The sequence below is a fragment of the Rhipicephalus sanguineus genome, chromosome 1 (genome assembly GCF_013339695.2).
Source record: "Rhipicephalus sanguineus isolate Rsan-2018 chromosome 1, BIME_Rsan_1.4, whole genome shotgun sequence".
NCBI lineage: Eukaryota > Metazoa > Arthropoda > Arachnida > Ixodida > Ixodidae > Rhipicephalus > Rhipicephalus sanguineus.
The window spans coordinates 230,537,352-230,551,035 of NC_051176.1; the positions used below are offsets into that span (position 1 = coordinate 230,537,352).

At 46.4% G+C, this 13,684-nt stretch overlaps 1 protein-coding gene across 3 annotated transcripts in view; it reads right to left on the reverse strand.

Annotated features, from left to right (window-relative positions):
- Positions 1 to 13,684, reverse strand: part of LOC119374039 (calcitonin gene-related peptide type 1 receptor) — a 48,393-nt gene that overhangs the window by 20,449 nt on the left and 14,260 nt on the right. For 2 of the 3 annotated variants that reach the window (XM_037644110.2, XM_037644101.2), the window contains exons 7-12: positions 12,484 to 12,634; positions 8,331 to 8,481; positions 7,753 to 7,813; positions 5,879 to 5,942; positions 2,498 to 2,583; positions 1,784 to 1,919 (exon numbers count right to left, since the gene is read on the reverse strand). In XM_037644110.2, coding sequence (XP_037500038.1) covers positions 1,784 to 1,919; positions 2,498 to 2,583; positions 5,879 to 5,942; positions 7,753 to 7,813; positions 8,331 to 8,481; positions 12,484 to 12,634 — 649 coding nt within the window. Of the gene's footprint in view, positions 1 to 1,783; positions 1,920 to 2,492; positions 2,584 to 5,878; positions 5,943 to 7,752; positions 7,814 to 8,330; positions 8,482 to 12,483; positions 12,635 to 13,684 lie in introns of those variants that run through there. The other variant, XM_049420124.1, reaches the window with a different exon arrangement.

Genomic DNA, 13,684 nt, shown 5'->3' on the forward strand with positions numbered 1-13,684 from the left:
CAACATAGACAGCAGTACTCGTACATACCAGTCTGTCCAAGCTCGTTGCCAATTTTATTCCACAAGTCGTCCTTCAGTAAACTGTCCTTGTGCTTCGGGTGGCGTTTGTCGTAATGGACGAGGTAGTTCCGCACCATTTCGATTAGCAATTCCGCTATGTGGATGTTTTTCGACTGCGACGGGACGAGCGTGTCGGACTTGGCCGCCATGTTTTCAAGTTCCGCGGCGAGCGGATCCGGCGGCGGTTGCCGCAAAAATCGGTCCGGGAGCGATCGGCGCGGAGAGGGCCGATTCGGCGAATCTCGCCGCCGCCGAACCGGATTCTGCGGCTCTCCGGTCGCCGGAATGCTCAGTGTGAACGAGCCATAACGCCTGCATGCGTTGACGCGTGAACCAATGTTTTTTCTCGACACAGTAGCTTCGTTTACGTGCCATGTGCTGATATAGTAGATTTTGAGGGAGCGCTGTCGCACCGGCGTATAGATTTCACAGGGTCGGCCACGTGAAGGGTCAGCGTTGGTAAAACTTTGAAACCAGCACGATAAACTTGTGAAAAAATAAACGATAAGCTTGTCATCATCGGTGCAGAAGCGCACAGCGAACATTCTGCACCGATGATCGCATTCCAGTGCCATTAATAGGTAGAATGCAGCCGATTTCGTGCAGCACACGTGTGATTCCACGGCGCTTTTTTAAAGGAGCCGTCACCTGCCCTACATTCTCTCGCATTGCGCTTCGCGCCATTCGTTTTTCAAGTGAGCCAAGGTATCGCGTCTTATCAGTAATAACAACCTCATGTGAATTGTAGTGTCTACAATGCAGGCGAGGCGACCAAGTGTAAACGTAGTAGCGTTCGCTGAAAACGTAGCGACAAAAAAGAAGAAATAAAAACACGGTAATCGTTCTAACACTGCCGTAAACAAAGCGCGATTGCTTAGCTTCTACGTCGTACAGCCGCAATCCACCGCCGCCGTCGCTTTCGCTCATGAAATAGCACCGGAAACCTGTAGATGTGCGTTCCTGGCGATTTTTTGTGTGTGTTTGAGCAGCCGACAACGCAGCAGGTATTTTTCGACATCGCTGAGGCCCGCCAGAATCGTTAAATCACGATGAAAAACACATCCATCCGTGCACTCGCGTATAGACGCTCGCGGGAACACTGCTCGCCGGGCCCCGCGAGCGCTTCCGAGCCATGGCGGCAGATGGCGTCGTCGCCGCTTTGCGCATCGCCCGGAACCCTGATATATCTGTGGCCACTCCCTGAGCGCAACATTACCGCAACCCACATGGTGCATCGTGCCCACTTTGTGACGCACCAATCCCCAATGTGACTGGGACGCATTTGCTGTACTTGTGTAGGCCTGCCGCCTTCGCCACTTCCGCGCAACAGGATCACGCCTGCCCGGCCACCCGACCTTGATCGCTGGATTCATGGACCGTTATGCCGCTCACTGTCAGACTTCATACATGAAGAAAATTTGCGTGCGTATTTTTGACACGGCGTATTACTATGCCTAAGGGCAGGCTTTCGAAATAATAATAATAAAAAATATATGCAGTAGAAGCGGGATCGAATTCCAGGCGCGGTAATAATGTTTCCAGCATGCAGGTCGCGTACGCTTTTGGTCACCTATACACGCTAATATGTAGTCTTAGAATCCTGCCACATTAAACATGCCGACCCCCCCCCCAAAAAAAAAAAAAAAAAAAGATGAGCGTTCAGTGAAACGCCGAAAACTCATGATAACAAGTAATTAGGTGCGTTAAATGCCGCTGTACCCACTTGCAAGCCGACGATGCTCCATTCGGCGTAGAGCTTCTTGAGGTAAGCGCTGCATGAAGCTGGGCTCACAAACGTGGTCAACACGAAGTGGACACCGAAAACAGGGATCAGTATCACCACGGCGCGCAGGATCTTTCTGTGAAACGATGAAGAAAAAAAAGACAGGTATTATTAATGTCTTATACGAAACATGATAATAAAAACACTGATACCGTGGTCACACGGGTAGCTCTCGTTGCTCGCATAATCATCGTTCATTTTATAGTGGTGTAATACATCAGTATTTGTACGAATCGGCTCCCCACATGCACTCTACAACATATTCTCATTCTGAAATCCGCAACAATATGCATGAATTCGGTATGAAAGATATATACCAGCTTTCGATTCTACCTATAATTTCGTGTATCCACAGAAACGAGCAAAGCCTGCGATATAGTCTAGAACTTAATTTTTCCACAAGAGCTTCCTGCTAGTTTCTTTCTTTCTTTCTTTCTTTCTTTCTTTCTTTCTTTCTTTCTTTCTTTCTTTCTTTCTTTCTTTCTTTCTTTCTTTCTTTCTTTCTTTCTTTCTTTCTTTCTTTCTTTCTTTCTTTCTTTCTTTCTTTCTTTCTTTCTTTAAGGTAAACACAGTTTGCCCTGTGTGCAGCGTTAAGCTCCGTGATGTTCCTTAAGTGAAACGGAACATCAAATAGGAGAGCTATTCGTACTTTACCTAAAGTTTTCGGTGTCGCTGACGTTCCGCTGTCGGAGCTTGGTTACAATGATGTAGATGACGTGGATCATGAAAAAAATATTGACCTGCGAGGTAGAAAGACAGGAATGAGATGTGAAAAGAAACGGCCACCATGGTGTTCTTACAGTCGGACACGTCTGGAATAAATTCTTCTACAATAAAGAGTTATGTCCCAACCAAATTGTAGTCGTTGGTTTATATTGCGAGCGCCCGAACGGCGAAGAACACTATAACGAATTTACCTTTACGACGAGGCAATTTAGGCGTCCCCGGTATTTTATTTGTCACTTTAAAAAGAAGGCACGTATGGCGGAATTGGCGGGTCGCATAGTGTATATAGCGCGCACGCGCACGCGATGAGGTAAAATGCATTTTGTGGCGCTATGAGTGAATACAAGTGCCGATACGTTGTTTGGGTGCTGTTAATCATGCTCAACGTAATGAAGCAACAGGAGAAAAGGCACGATTTCCCCTCGCAATCAATCTCGAGCAGATGGAGACTTCAGATTAGCATCTTATATTTCCATTCATGCTTTTCTGCTCACTTCTGAATGTACAGTCTGTCCTCTACAAACATATCAACACAGTCTTTCCAGTGCCCGCTACCACAGTTTATAGCAAATGTTTTGCTAAGTCAGTACTTATTGCGCACAGATATGACCACGTCGAGAGACGATTCCCTCGGTAGTTAGAAAATCCACGTGTTCCGATTCGATAAGTGATTTGCAAAAAGTGGTGGCTACTCTGCTCCAGAGTGTTTGGCGCTTACGTTCAAAGTTGGCTTCTGAGCATTTCTGGCAAATTTCTAACAAATTTTTACTTGAACTTCGACGCAATTTATCATCACTTCATGCTCGCATGAGAGCATGCACAGGCGCTGAGATAATTTTTCTATATGCGAAAACTTTTCTCGGCGTTCAGACTTGGCCCTGATACCATGCCATGTATTTGCAGGACCAACAACAAAGCGTTATATTATGATCATTGCTTTGCGGTACGTATATTATACATCTACTTGTACGTACAGGCGCGTGCAAAAGTATACGGACCACGGGATCGCGTGGCAGAATGCATCGACGCGCCATCTACCGACGCTGCGCCTGCTGTCGAGAGCACCACTGAAGCAGCGGTGCGCATGCGCGTCCCTTCATTTCAGATGGCCTCTCATGTCGCTCTGTCTGACGTGGTTATGGCGCTCGTAGACAAAACGTCAACTGGGTGTCGCTTTCGTTGCTCCATCTAATCTGCGCCCTTGCTTTACGAAGCGGCTGCGGCGGGGCCGTCTCAAGTGCCGTGCGCGCATCGCTTTTTACATCGGTCAATCAGCCTAACTAAGCATCGTAGTACCTAGTCAAGCCAAGCATACAAGTTTCTCAACCCAACTCGTCCTTGCAGCTTTAAGCCATGTTAAGCTTAGATGTGCCAAGTTAAGCCAAAGCAAGTGTAGCCGAAACTGATTAAACCTAGTTGAGCATGGTATCTCGTAATAAAGCCAAGCATAAGTAAGTTCATTTAAGCAAATCCTAATTGTGGTTAGCCCAACTTGCCGTTTTCATGTTAGGCCAAGTTGACCTTACATGAGCGCAGTTGAGTCGAGGAAAGTACAGCCAAATCTAAATAATAATTGTTTATCATAGTTTCACCCGATATAGCCAAGCATATTAAGCATAAACAAGGCAAGCCTACTTGTTACCAATTACGCCAAGTCGAATTCCCAATCAGCCCAATGAAGCCAAGCTCAGGAGATTACCCTTGACAAAGCTGAGACTAATTAGGATCATTAAATCCTAATCAGCGTTAATTATGGTACTAATTAGGCTTATATCAAACCAAACACACCCTAGATACTCGAGTTTCACGAGGCCTAGGGGCTCACAGGTAATCAGCTTCGATTGCTTGAAAATAACACGATTAATTTGATTTGCTTAATTAAAGCTAATTACGCTCTGATTTAATTTGGAAGTGCCATGCTCAAGTATGCCTGATCAGATTCATTTACACATGTCATGACATGGCCTAATTAGGTTAATTAGTTTAATTAACGTTGAGGGAATAGGTCACGTGAAACTCGAGTATCTAGGGTGTGCTTGGTTTGATATGAGCCTAATTAGTGCCATAATTAACGCTAATTAGGCTTTAATGATCCTAATTAGTTTCAGCTTGGTCAGGGGTAATCCTCCTGGGCTTGGCTTCATTGGGCTGATGGGGAATTCGACTTGGCTTAATTGGTCACATGTAGGCTTGCCTTGTTTATGCTTAATATGCTTGGCTATATCGGGTGAAACCATGATAAGCAATGCTTAATTAGATTTGCTATACTTTCCTCGACTCAACTGCGCTCATGTAAGGTCAACTTGGCCTATCATGAAAACGGCAAGCTGGGCTAAGCTTAATTAGGATTTGCTTAAATTAACTTACTTATGCTTGGCTTTATTACGAGATACCACGCTCAACTAGGTTTAATCAGTTTCGGCTACACTTACTTTCGCTTAACTAGGCACATCTAAGCTTAACATGGCTTAAAGCGGCAAAGACGAGCTGGGTTGAGAAACTTAAACAGGTATGCTTGGCTTCACTAAGTTCTACGATGCTTAGTTAGGCTGATTGACCGGTGTAAAAAGCGACGCGCGCACGGCGCTTGAGCCGGCCCCGCCGCCGCCGCTTCGTAAAACAACGGCGCAGATTAGATGGAGCAACGAAAGCGACACCCAGTTGACGTTTTGTCTACAAGCGCCATAACCACGTCAGCAGAGCGACATGAGAGGCCATCTGATACGTAGGGACGCGCATGCGCACCGCTGCTTCAGTGGTGCTCTCGACAGCAGGCACAGCGTCGCTAGATGGCGCGTCGATGCATTCTGCCACGCGATCCTGTGGTCCGTATACTTTTGCACGCGCCTGTACATCTTCGCATGGGAATAGCTGTTTGAACATGGTAACTGATTTTGTTATTGAAAGTAGCAGTTATTAGCCTCGAAACATTTTAAAGGGACTCCGATTCTCAACGTGATTTTTAAAGTATAGTCACACATAGTTCTTCCATGGAAGCTACTTGTGTTCCAGTGCCTCCAAAGGAACACCACAAGACCTTGTAGTAGTTTCCTGGTTCATAACTACTGCTCAAAGTAAAGCACTGAAGTGTCAAATGGTCCTTGGAACATCAGGAACAAATTATTACTTTATTTTAGTTACTCGATATTCATCGAATAACTAGTAAAAGTGCTCAATTGTTTCCGAACGTAACCTCAGAAATCAACCGAATGCGATCGACACAAGTCGTGCGACCTTCTTGAGAGGTCATTATTCGAGTTAAAAACAAGATACACCAGTAAAGAGAAAGTAGACGAGGTCGGAACTTACGGCAAGACAAGTCAGTATGGGGCCGGTGAACGCGTAGTCGTAGACCATAACGTTCCTCCAGCACCTGTTGAAGCATGGCAGAATGGTCGCTGTTAGTAAAAGAATCTCTAAAGTTTATGACGGAGCACAGCGAGCCCCTCGAAAGGCGGTGATAGCCGCGCTGCCGCCAGCGTATACATGTGCTTCAAGGTAACACGCAAACCAAATCAGTTGGTCAAAACTCAATTGACCAAACTGGTCAAGGGCCAAATCTGCCGCACCAGCAACCTTTAGTTTTCACCCCAGTTATTTGCGTCCGTCCTGTCTTTGCATATATTGCAACCAATACGAGAAGCCGGCGGATGGAACTATACGGTGGATGAATTGGATAAGTTGACTGATGCTAAACAGCGGTCGTGTCTTTTTAGTCACACTTCTTCTCTATTATTGTTTGAGCTCTGTGCCCGAGTAATGTTACAAGGCAAGAGTAATTCTATTTTTGTTTGGACATCACTTGCACTCGTTGGTCCATTCCTGCACAACTGGTCAGCCACATCGCGCCGTGTGGAATTGTGGGAGTTGCGGCCTTGTTGCCTCACGAAAACGTTATTATTCTGTGTATTGAATGTCCGCGCCAGTGTAGCATTGTCGGAATTTCAGTGGTACAGCACATCAGCCTCAGCAATATGAGTGGGTCATATCATATTTACACGGACAAAATAATATTAAATAACAAAATATAAAAGTTGGTGGTTCACCTGGAAGAATCAACATCAAATGGGAGGTCGACTACCAACCTTCGAAATAAAATGCCTGCCTACACTTCCCCGTGCTGACGAAAGACAAAAAAAAAAAAAAGAAGAGACGGGGAGGTATCCAGGTTCCGGGGGTGCTTACATGTAAACTTACACACTGCTGTATTATGGCAGAAATCTCTGATTTCGCCCAGTGTTGGCGAAGAAATGCTCTGAACGGCGGGTCACAGAAATTCCGCTACTGATCCATTTTCAAAATGGCCTGTTTCTTTTGTGACCTATCCTCGTCCCCACAACTGCATATTTGGGACGTTCCCGCGTTCAATGCGCTTCCGCGACGCGCTTATTACTGCTGAACAACGGAGACACCTGTTTTTTTCGGCTTGTGAAATCAGCAAGAAAACTTTTTAGATGCGAAGCATCTCTTGCTCGGGGGTATGTCCCGCGGCGTTGGCCTAGTGGTCCGCACTCACACTACGCATGCGCAACTCTCCTCCTTCCCTCTCTCCAACAGCTGCGTGTTACTCTCTCCACTTCTCTACCAGCACCTGCTTGCGCTTCTCCTGCGTTCTCGCTTCTGCTCTCGCGGCGCATGCGCTACTCTCCTCCTAGTCTCCTCTCCTTCAAGTCGTAGAGCGCTGCGCGCGTTCAGTCTGGCGCTTGCTTCGGTTGACTCCTCTGAAATGCGGGCTCGACATGCCGAAATTCTCTCCTGCGCAGCGCCGCGATGAGCGCCAGCGCATGCGCGTCCCCTCCCCATCTCTCTCCTCTCCTACGCCACCCCCTCTCGCGCGCCTGTCAACCGCGTTCCCCGCTCGCCCTGTGAGAATTAACGGCCAGGCTAGAGGGAAGACACGACGCGCGTAGCGTTCCTCTTCGCGTTCCACGACGCGAGGTCGGTAGCATGCCCGAGGTCGGTAGCATGCCGAACGAACGCCAACGGAACGCGATCGTGCAAGTGCTCCGGCTTCGCATCGCCTCATGGTCCCCTTTAGTGGGAGATGGTGCAATTTTTTTTAAAGCACGGAAAGATGGAGGACATGCACATCACGCTTTTTTAGAGATTGTGTGCTAATTAGTTGACATGACACTAACTATATACACGACTTTTGCGTTGCCAAATACGAGGAGTGAGCTCACCTGTCGTCAGACTGCGTGGCACGAAGTATGCTGTAAATAATGACGAGAACAGCTGGCAGACCTACGTGGAAGACAAGAACGACTTAGTTCGAGCGCGAATGCGCTACCAAGTCACTGATGAAGAGTGACAGTGAGTTAGATGACCATTTTATTTACGACTTCACTTTGCTGTATACGGTAATATTGGAAGGCAAGTTGTCACGCAGTGGTTCAGTTTACACAGGAACATGGAGACTTGGAAGTAATAAACAGTGCTCGGACAAGGAATCTCTCTGAAGCCCACGTCTCGACAAGGGCAATTGTCTTCGCCTGACGAAGACATGTCCTCTCATTGAAATGTTGGCCTCAGGCTGAGTCATTCCTTATTTGTTCGTTGATCAACGTAGTATTTCCTTTGTTTATTTTAGGTGTGCGTACACACCACGCTATCTCTGCTGCTGGCAGGCCCATATCGAACGTGACTGTTGCACCTTGTCTACGGAGCTTTCTGCGCGCCATCAGCCAGCGCAGTGCCATTGCATGAGCAACCCTAGCCGTGCAGTCGATCCGCTCTCAGCGGTATGCTGGTCTATGCTTACCCCAGCCGAATATGTAGCAAAATTTGAGATTCATCTGTTTGGAGAAGGCCTGGGCCACGAGGCGGTGTAGGTAGTAGCCTTCGCAGAGCATCCAGGTGTACTGGCTCACCATGAAGTAGCGGTTGAGCAGCGACAGCAGCTTGCACCACCACTGCACCAAGGCGTCGAACGTCGAGTCAGCATGCAGATTGTATAACTTAAGAAGCGCAACCTGTGACACCATGGCAACATGCGCATGTATACACATTTAGTTTCTATGTAGTCCGGTACTGGAGTGTAATATTATACGAGGCGTTTTCTGGCGCACGAAATAGAGCGGATGTGATACTGACCGTTCGCACGCATGATCCCTCTTCTGATTGGCTTACATCGGCCTATGGCTACAATTCGTATAAAATATTATACTGAAACATATGTGCATCGGCAAAAGCAGGAAGGAGAGGAAGGGGATTTGCCTTGTAGCGTTTTATGTCCATAGGAATTAAAAAAAGAACAAAATGAGGAATTTGTGAGGTATACGGTGCAATGTTTATCGGCGCAGTTAAGAAGACGCTAAACAGGAACAATTCAGTTTTGACTGATATTTTTTTTTGTCAGGACACTGCATCTGTAACATGATTTGAAAAAATAGCTTCAGAAGAAGTAGAATGTTACTAGAAGATAAACTGGCACTGGACGCCGAACTTGCCGTTTCGAATTTCGCGCCATAACCTCGACGCCAGTATCGTCAGCGTGACGCCACGGAATAGAGACCCTAGGAATAGGTGGCCCGCTTGAAACTTTACTCTTAGCCTGGTCATTGAAGAGAACGCTTGCAGGGTAGTAGGCGATGGTAGCCCTGCAATCAGACGGCCTTTACCCCTTCAAGACTGCCCTTTGCGCACCTTGTGTGTATAGTTATTTGGACTCGCAAAATGTTGCACTAGGCTGAAGTTTATGACTGAATCTTTTCTGCAATAGATAGCTGAACAACAACAAAGGCAAAAAAAAAGAGAAAAAATTCTCGCAAATCTAGCGCGAAACTCCGCAGCGTAAACTACATGGTGTGTTCAGACAATCCTCGCTGACCCTGGCGTGGGAAACACGGGCCAATCACGTGAGAATAATCGTTTTTCTTTTTTGAGTTGCACGAACAATAGCAAGTGTGTCGATAGATCCTGCTTCCTAGTTGAAGAGCGGTTGCTGCTGCTGCTGCAACTGGCGCTTGCTGGCGACATTGGCTTGTCGTTCGTTTTGTGTGTGTGTGTGTGTGTGTGTGTGTGTGTGCGTGCGTGCGTGCGTGCGTGCGTGCGTGCGTGTTTTCCACAGCAACGGTGCTTTTTGTATTTCGTCTGCCTGCCGACCATGGTGTGCTGCCAACAAAGTGACGCAATATTAATGCTAACAGTAAACCCATCTGGTCTCAGATATAGCAGTCAGTTAAAGAAAATAAAAAGGAAAACGAAAAAAAAAACGTCGATGGTGATAGATTAGGTTTTGACCGAAACGTTTGCTGCCATGTCACATAGACTGCGTGCTTATAAAAGAGCAGGTCATATATAATCACCAGACCACCCTCCCCTTTTTAGTCGTTCTTGAAGAGAAAAAAAACACAGAAAGAAAAGGTCAGAGGCGTATTAGATTCAGTATCTTACGGTTCAGAAATTTCTAAAAATTTATGATTTTTTTTAAGAAATACGTTTACAATATGCATTTGCAACAGAACCTACATCATTTTTAAAATGTACATTGGTCGCGGTTACGCATGCCTCCGGTAGTGCAGACAAAGTTAAATCCGTATTTCAGGCAGATTTACTGGCAATTCTACTGGCTTTACAGAAACTACCTCAACATGATTTCTCGCCTGTTATAGTGCATTTGTACTCCCTGTCAGCATGCGCTGCACTTGCAGCATTCTTTAACGCAACAATTCTGAGATCATTACATACATTGATTCCTCGACACTTATTTCGCTTATTTTGGGTACCGGGCCATCGTGTATTACACTTTAATGAAATGGCAGACGCACAAGCACCCCTTAACAGCATTGTTATTTCAGTATGCCCAAATATGGCCTATGTCACGGTGACTAGGTAGAGAAATCCCGCAATACTTTAAGGTTATCAAAAATCTAATCCTGCAGTGCCTTCTCATTTCAGCCATCTTAGCTTTCCGAGAAATAATATAACTGGTGTCACTCAAGACAATTAGAAGTTTTCACTACAAAACAGCGCTGCCATATTCCACCGCTTAAGTTTTATTTACAGAGGACTATAGTCTGGCGCTATTCCGTTTATTTTGTTCCTGTAACGTGCCTTAAACCATTTAAGATTTTTTAACACGAAACCGTAGGCCAAGGTTCCAGGAACTTCTTTTCTGTCAGTGGTCTTGACCACCGGACTTCTCGAGCGCCTGTGAACTAACAGCGCGAGTTCTTGTTGTGTAGTTTCAAGCTAACTGTTTATCCATCTCTTTCTTACGCTTCTTCTTTCTTCTCTACCCTTTCCTTTCTATTATTCCCCCTTCCCTCACCCCAAGTGTAGGGTAGCCAACCGAGTCAAAGCTTGGTTAACCTTCCTGCCTTTCCTCTTTGTTTCTCTCTCTCTTTAAAAAAAGTCTTTTATGCCGGGGTCCACCAAGACCTCACTGACGTATTTCCGTCACGGAAACACGTCAGTCGGGCGTTTAACCAACTGCGCCACTGACGCTCAAGCATGGGCATTTACAAACGCAGCTTATATCGTTCACATCTTCTCTCTTCCGCAGTGACCTCGTTAGCGTGGGGCGGTGTCGCCGTCTTGGAGTGGTGAAGTGAAGTACCCTACACCACGACACTAACGAGCGCCGACAGAACGCGCTTCGGTAGTCTCAGCGTTAGGGCGCCTCGATGCCAGCGTTGAACCCTACTCCGCGCCGCGGAGGCTGGCTACCCGATTTCCACTCAATTTCGTTTGAGTACAGTTTGAGTGAGTACTTTGTTGCAGTGAGACACGCCAGCGGGCAGCGGGACGCCTCACGGCTCAAGCTACGAGCTCTGCCTCTCGGGTTCCTGAAGCGCTGTGTGGTAGTGTATGCATGAACAGAAGTGTAGGTTACCCAATTACTGGAGAGCGCACACCTTGCCGCTTCTCTGCTCAAATGACGACGCTTTCCATGAGCGCATATCGAGTACTAGTGCTTATCGTGTGTTTGTTGATGCCATCTTTGCGCGGCATTCACCGTACGCTGTAGTTTCGTTTATGTTAACTACTTCAGCTACCACAAATGTTTAATCCTGACCATTGACGTTAGTCATCGGAATGGAAAAGTTCGACCAGGCGTCAACGTAGGTGCGTCCACATCAAACGGTGCTATTGCTGCCAAACACTGGCAGACGTTGTGCCAGCTCTCATTTATCAATGTACAGTGAACATTGAACTACTTTTGTAAAGACACGGTTCACTTTCGTGTTATACCGATTCCCATGACGGAGGGATCAACCATGTTTTTTTTTCCTATCTTGCAACAGATTTACAAAACGCAAATTAATTTCGTTAAATTGACCTAACACTGACTTCCCTAATCATTCTCTCACTTATGGCATCGTCACTGAGATTCTGCCACAGATGCTTTTCGTGTAATTTTCAATTTTATGAGAGACACAAAAAGATTACCTCGATAAATTACTTATATATTGATTCGTTATTTCATTAATTGTTATTTACTGTTTCGTCTGAAAATTAATAGCATCTTTCGTTTCGTTTATACATGTTATTTTTCGTATTTCTTCCTCCTTCATCTTCCTCCTTCGTATGTAATTACACTATAGTATTATAAGGTTATTGCAGACCCCTGTCATAATACAAACAATTGTAAAACTGTCTGCTTCTTAGCCAATTACCCGTAGTTGGTATGAGCCATGATATAAGGAACAAGAACAAGGAAGCGTTTTCCTTGTCGCCTTAGTTACCTTCTTTTACAGTATCTTCATTATCTTCGTTCACATGCGGGTGCAATTCCGCGCATTGTCCTGTGCAGTATCTATATATAGGCGAAAGTAAGAGCGGATTATACGTATACTATGCTGTATACTGGCCTGCAGAAGCGTTGTTTACCCGACAGTTCACGCGTACGCGGTCACTTCATCGCTTCAGGCCGAGCAAAAATATAGCCAGAACTTCGCAGACGGACGCACCGTGTTCGAATGAGTCAGGTTTTTGGTGTACTTGGTAGGCTTGACGTCATCCAGCGTGAAGACCGAATGGTCGATGATATACATCACTCCGCACATCATAACCGCAAAGCAGAGGTGCTTGTGGATCATGATGCGAGGTACCTGTATTGATCTGTAAAGTCGTTAGAGAAACGGCATTAGCTACAAGTAAAACATAAGGACAGGTATCGAGAGCGCTTCACAGCTGAAGGAAATCGCTTGGCAATCTTTATGCCGTGTTCTATACTGAACAGAACTAAATATTAGCGAGCAAGTCTTTCGTTCTTAAGTGCTATTTTGACCAGCCGCCATCGCTAATGATACGCCCGACGTCATGATTTGTTGCCATCTACCCTTACGAAGAGTTTTAGCATAATAACTTTTTTAAATACGCGCCCCGAAATATTATGCGAGTTGAGCACAGAAGCTCGACGGACATTTGCGGCGTAAGAAATGGGCATGCATGTGACTAGAGCACACTTCGAAAATGAAGGAAAGCTAATTGACGTCTCTGATAATCATGCTCATCCGTATTAACCCCGAAAATGTGACGTGCGCGCAACGGACTCATTATAAATTCGAAAGTGCGCTTGCCCACAGTGCACTTGACATTGACCCTCGACGTACTGTAGATGAAAGCAAAGCACAAACTGCGAGTGCTATCACTCGGCTGCAGCGCGCGATTTCACCACGGCCAAGGCAACCTGCATCTCGTAAAGCCCACCAGTTGAGCACGTACTGATGTAGTCGGGGTTCTGCCCAGATGACCGGAGCCAGCCAGAGTCCCGGGGAGATGTCGAGGAGAGGAGCCCGGAGCTGTTAACAGTAACGTTTATTTACAGGTAGCGTGTTGCTACATGATGGGGTTAGCATCATGGAAGCTCTCGGAGCTCGTGAGAGCTTGAGAGAACTTGTGAGAGCTTCTCGGGAGCGCATCGGCGCTCGCATTTTATGTCCTGGCCTTCCCAGGGTTCCCTGTAGGAAAAAACAAAGGAGGCCAGCACAGTCCAATGAAAATTTCCATCTTCACCTCCGCCCCCAAAAGGGGAAGGTGAAACGCCGCCTCCTTCCCAACCCACGAAAGGAGAAAGAGGCACATCCAGTTCGTCCCATGGTGAGGGAAAAACACTGCCCACCGCGCACACACGGCACAGCACGAAGACGTTGAGTCTTACGTGGAAGT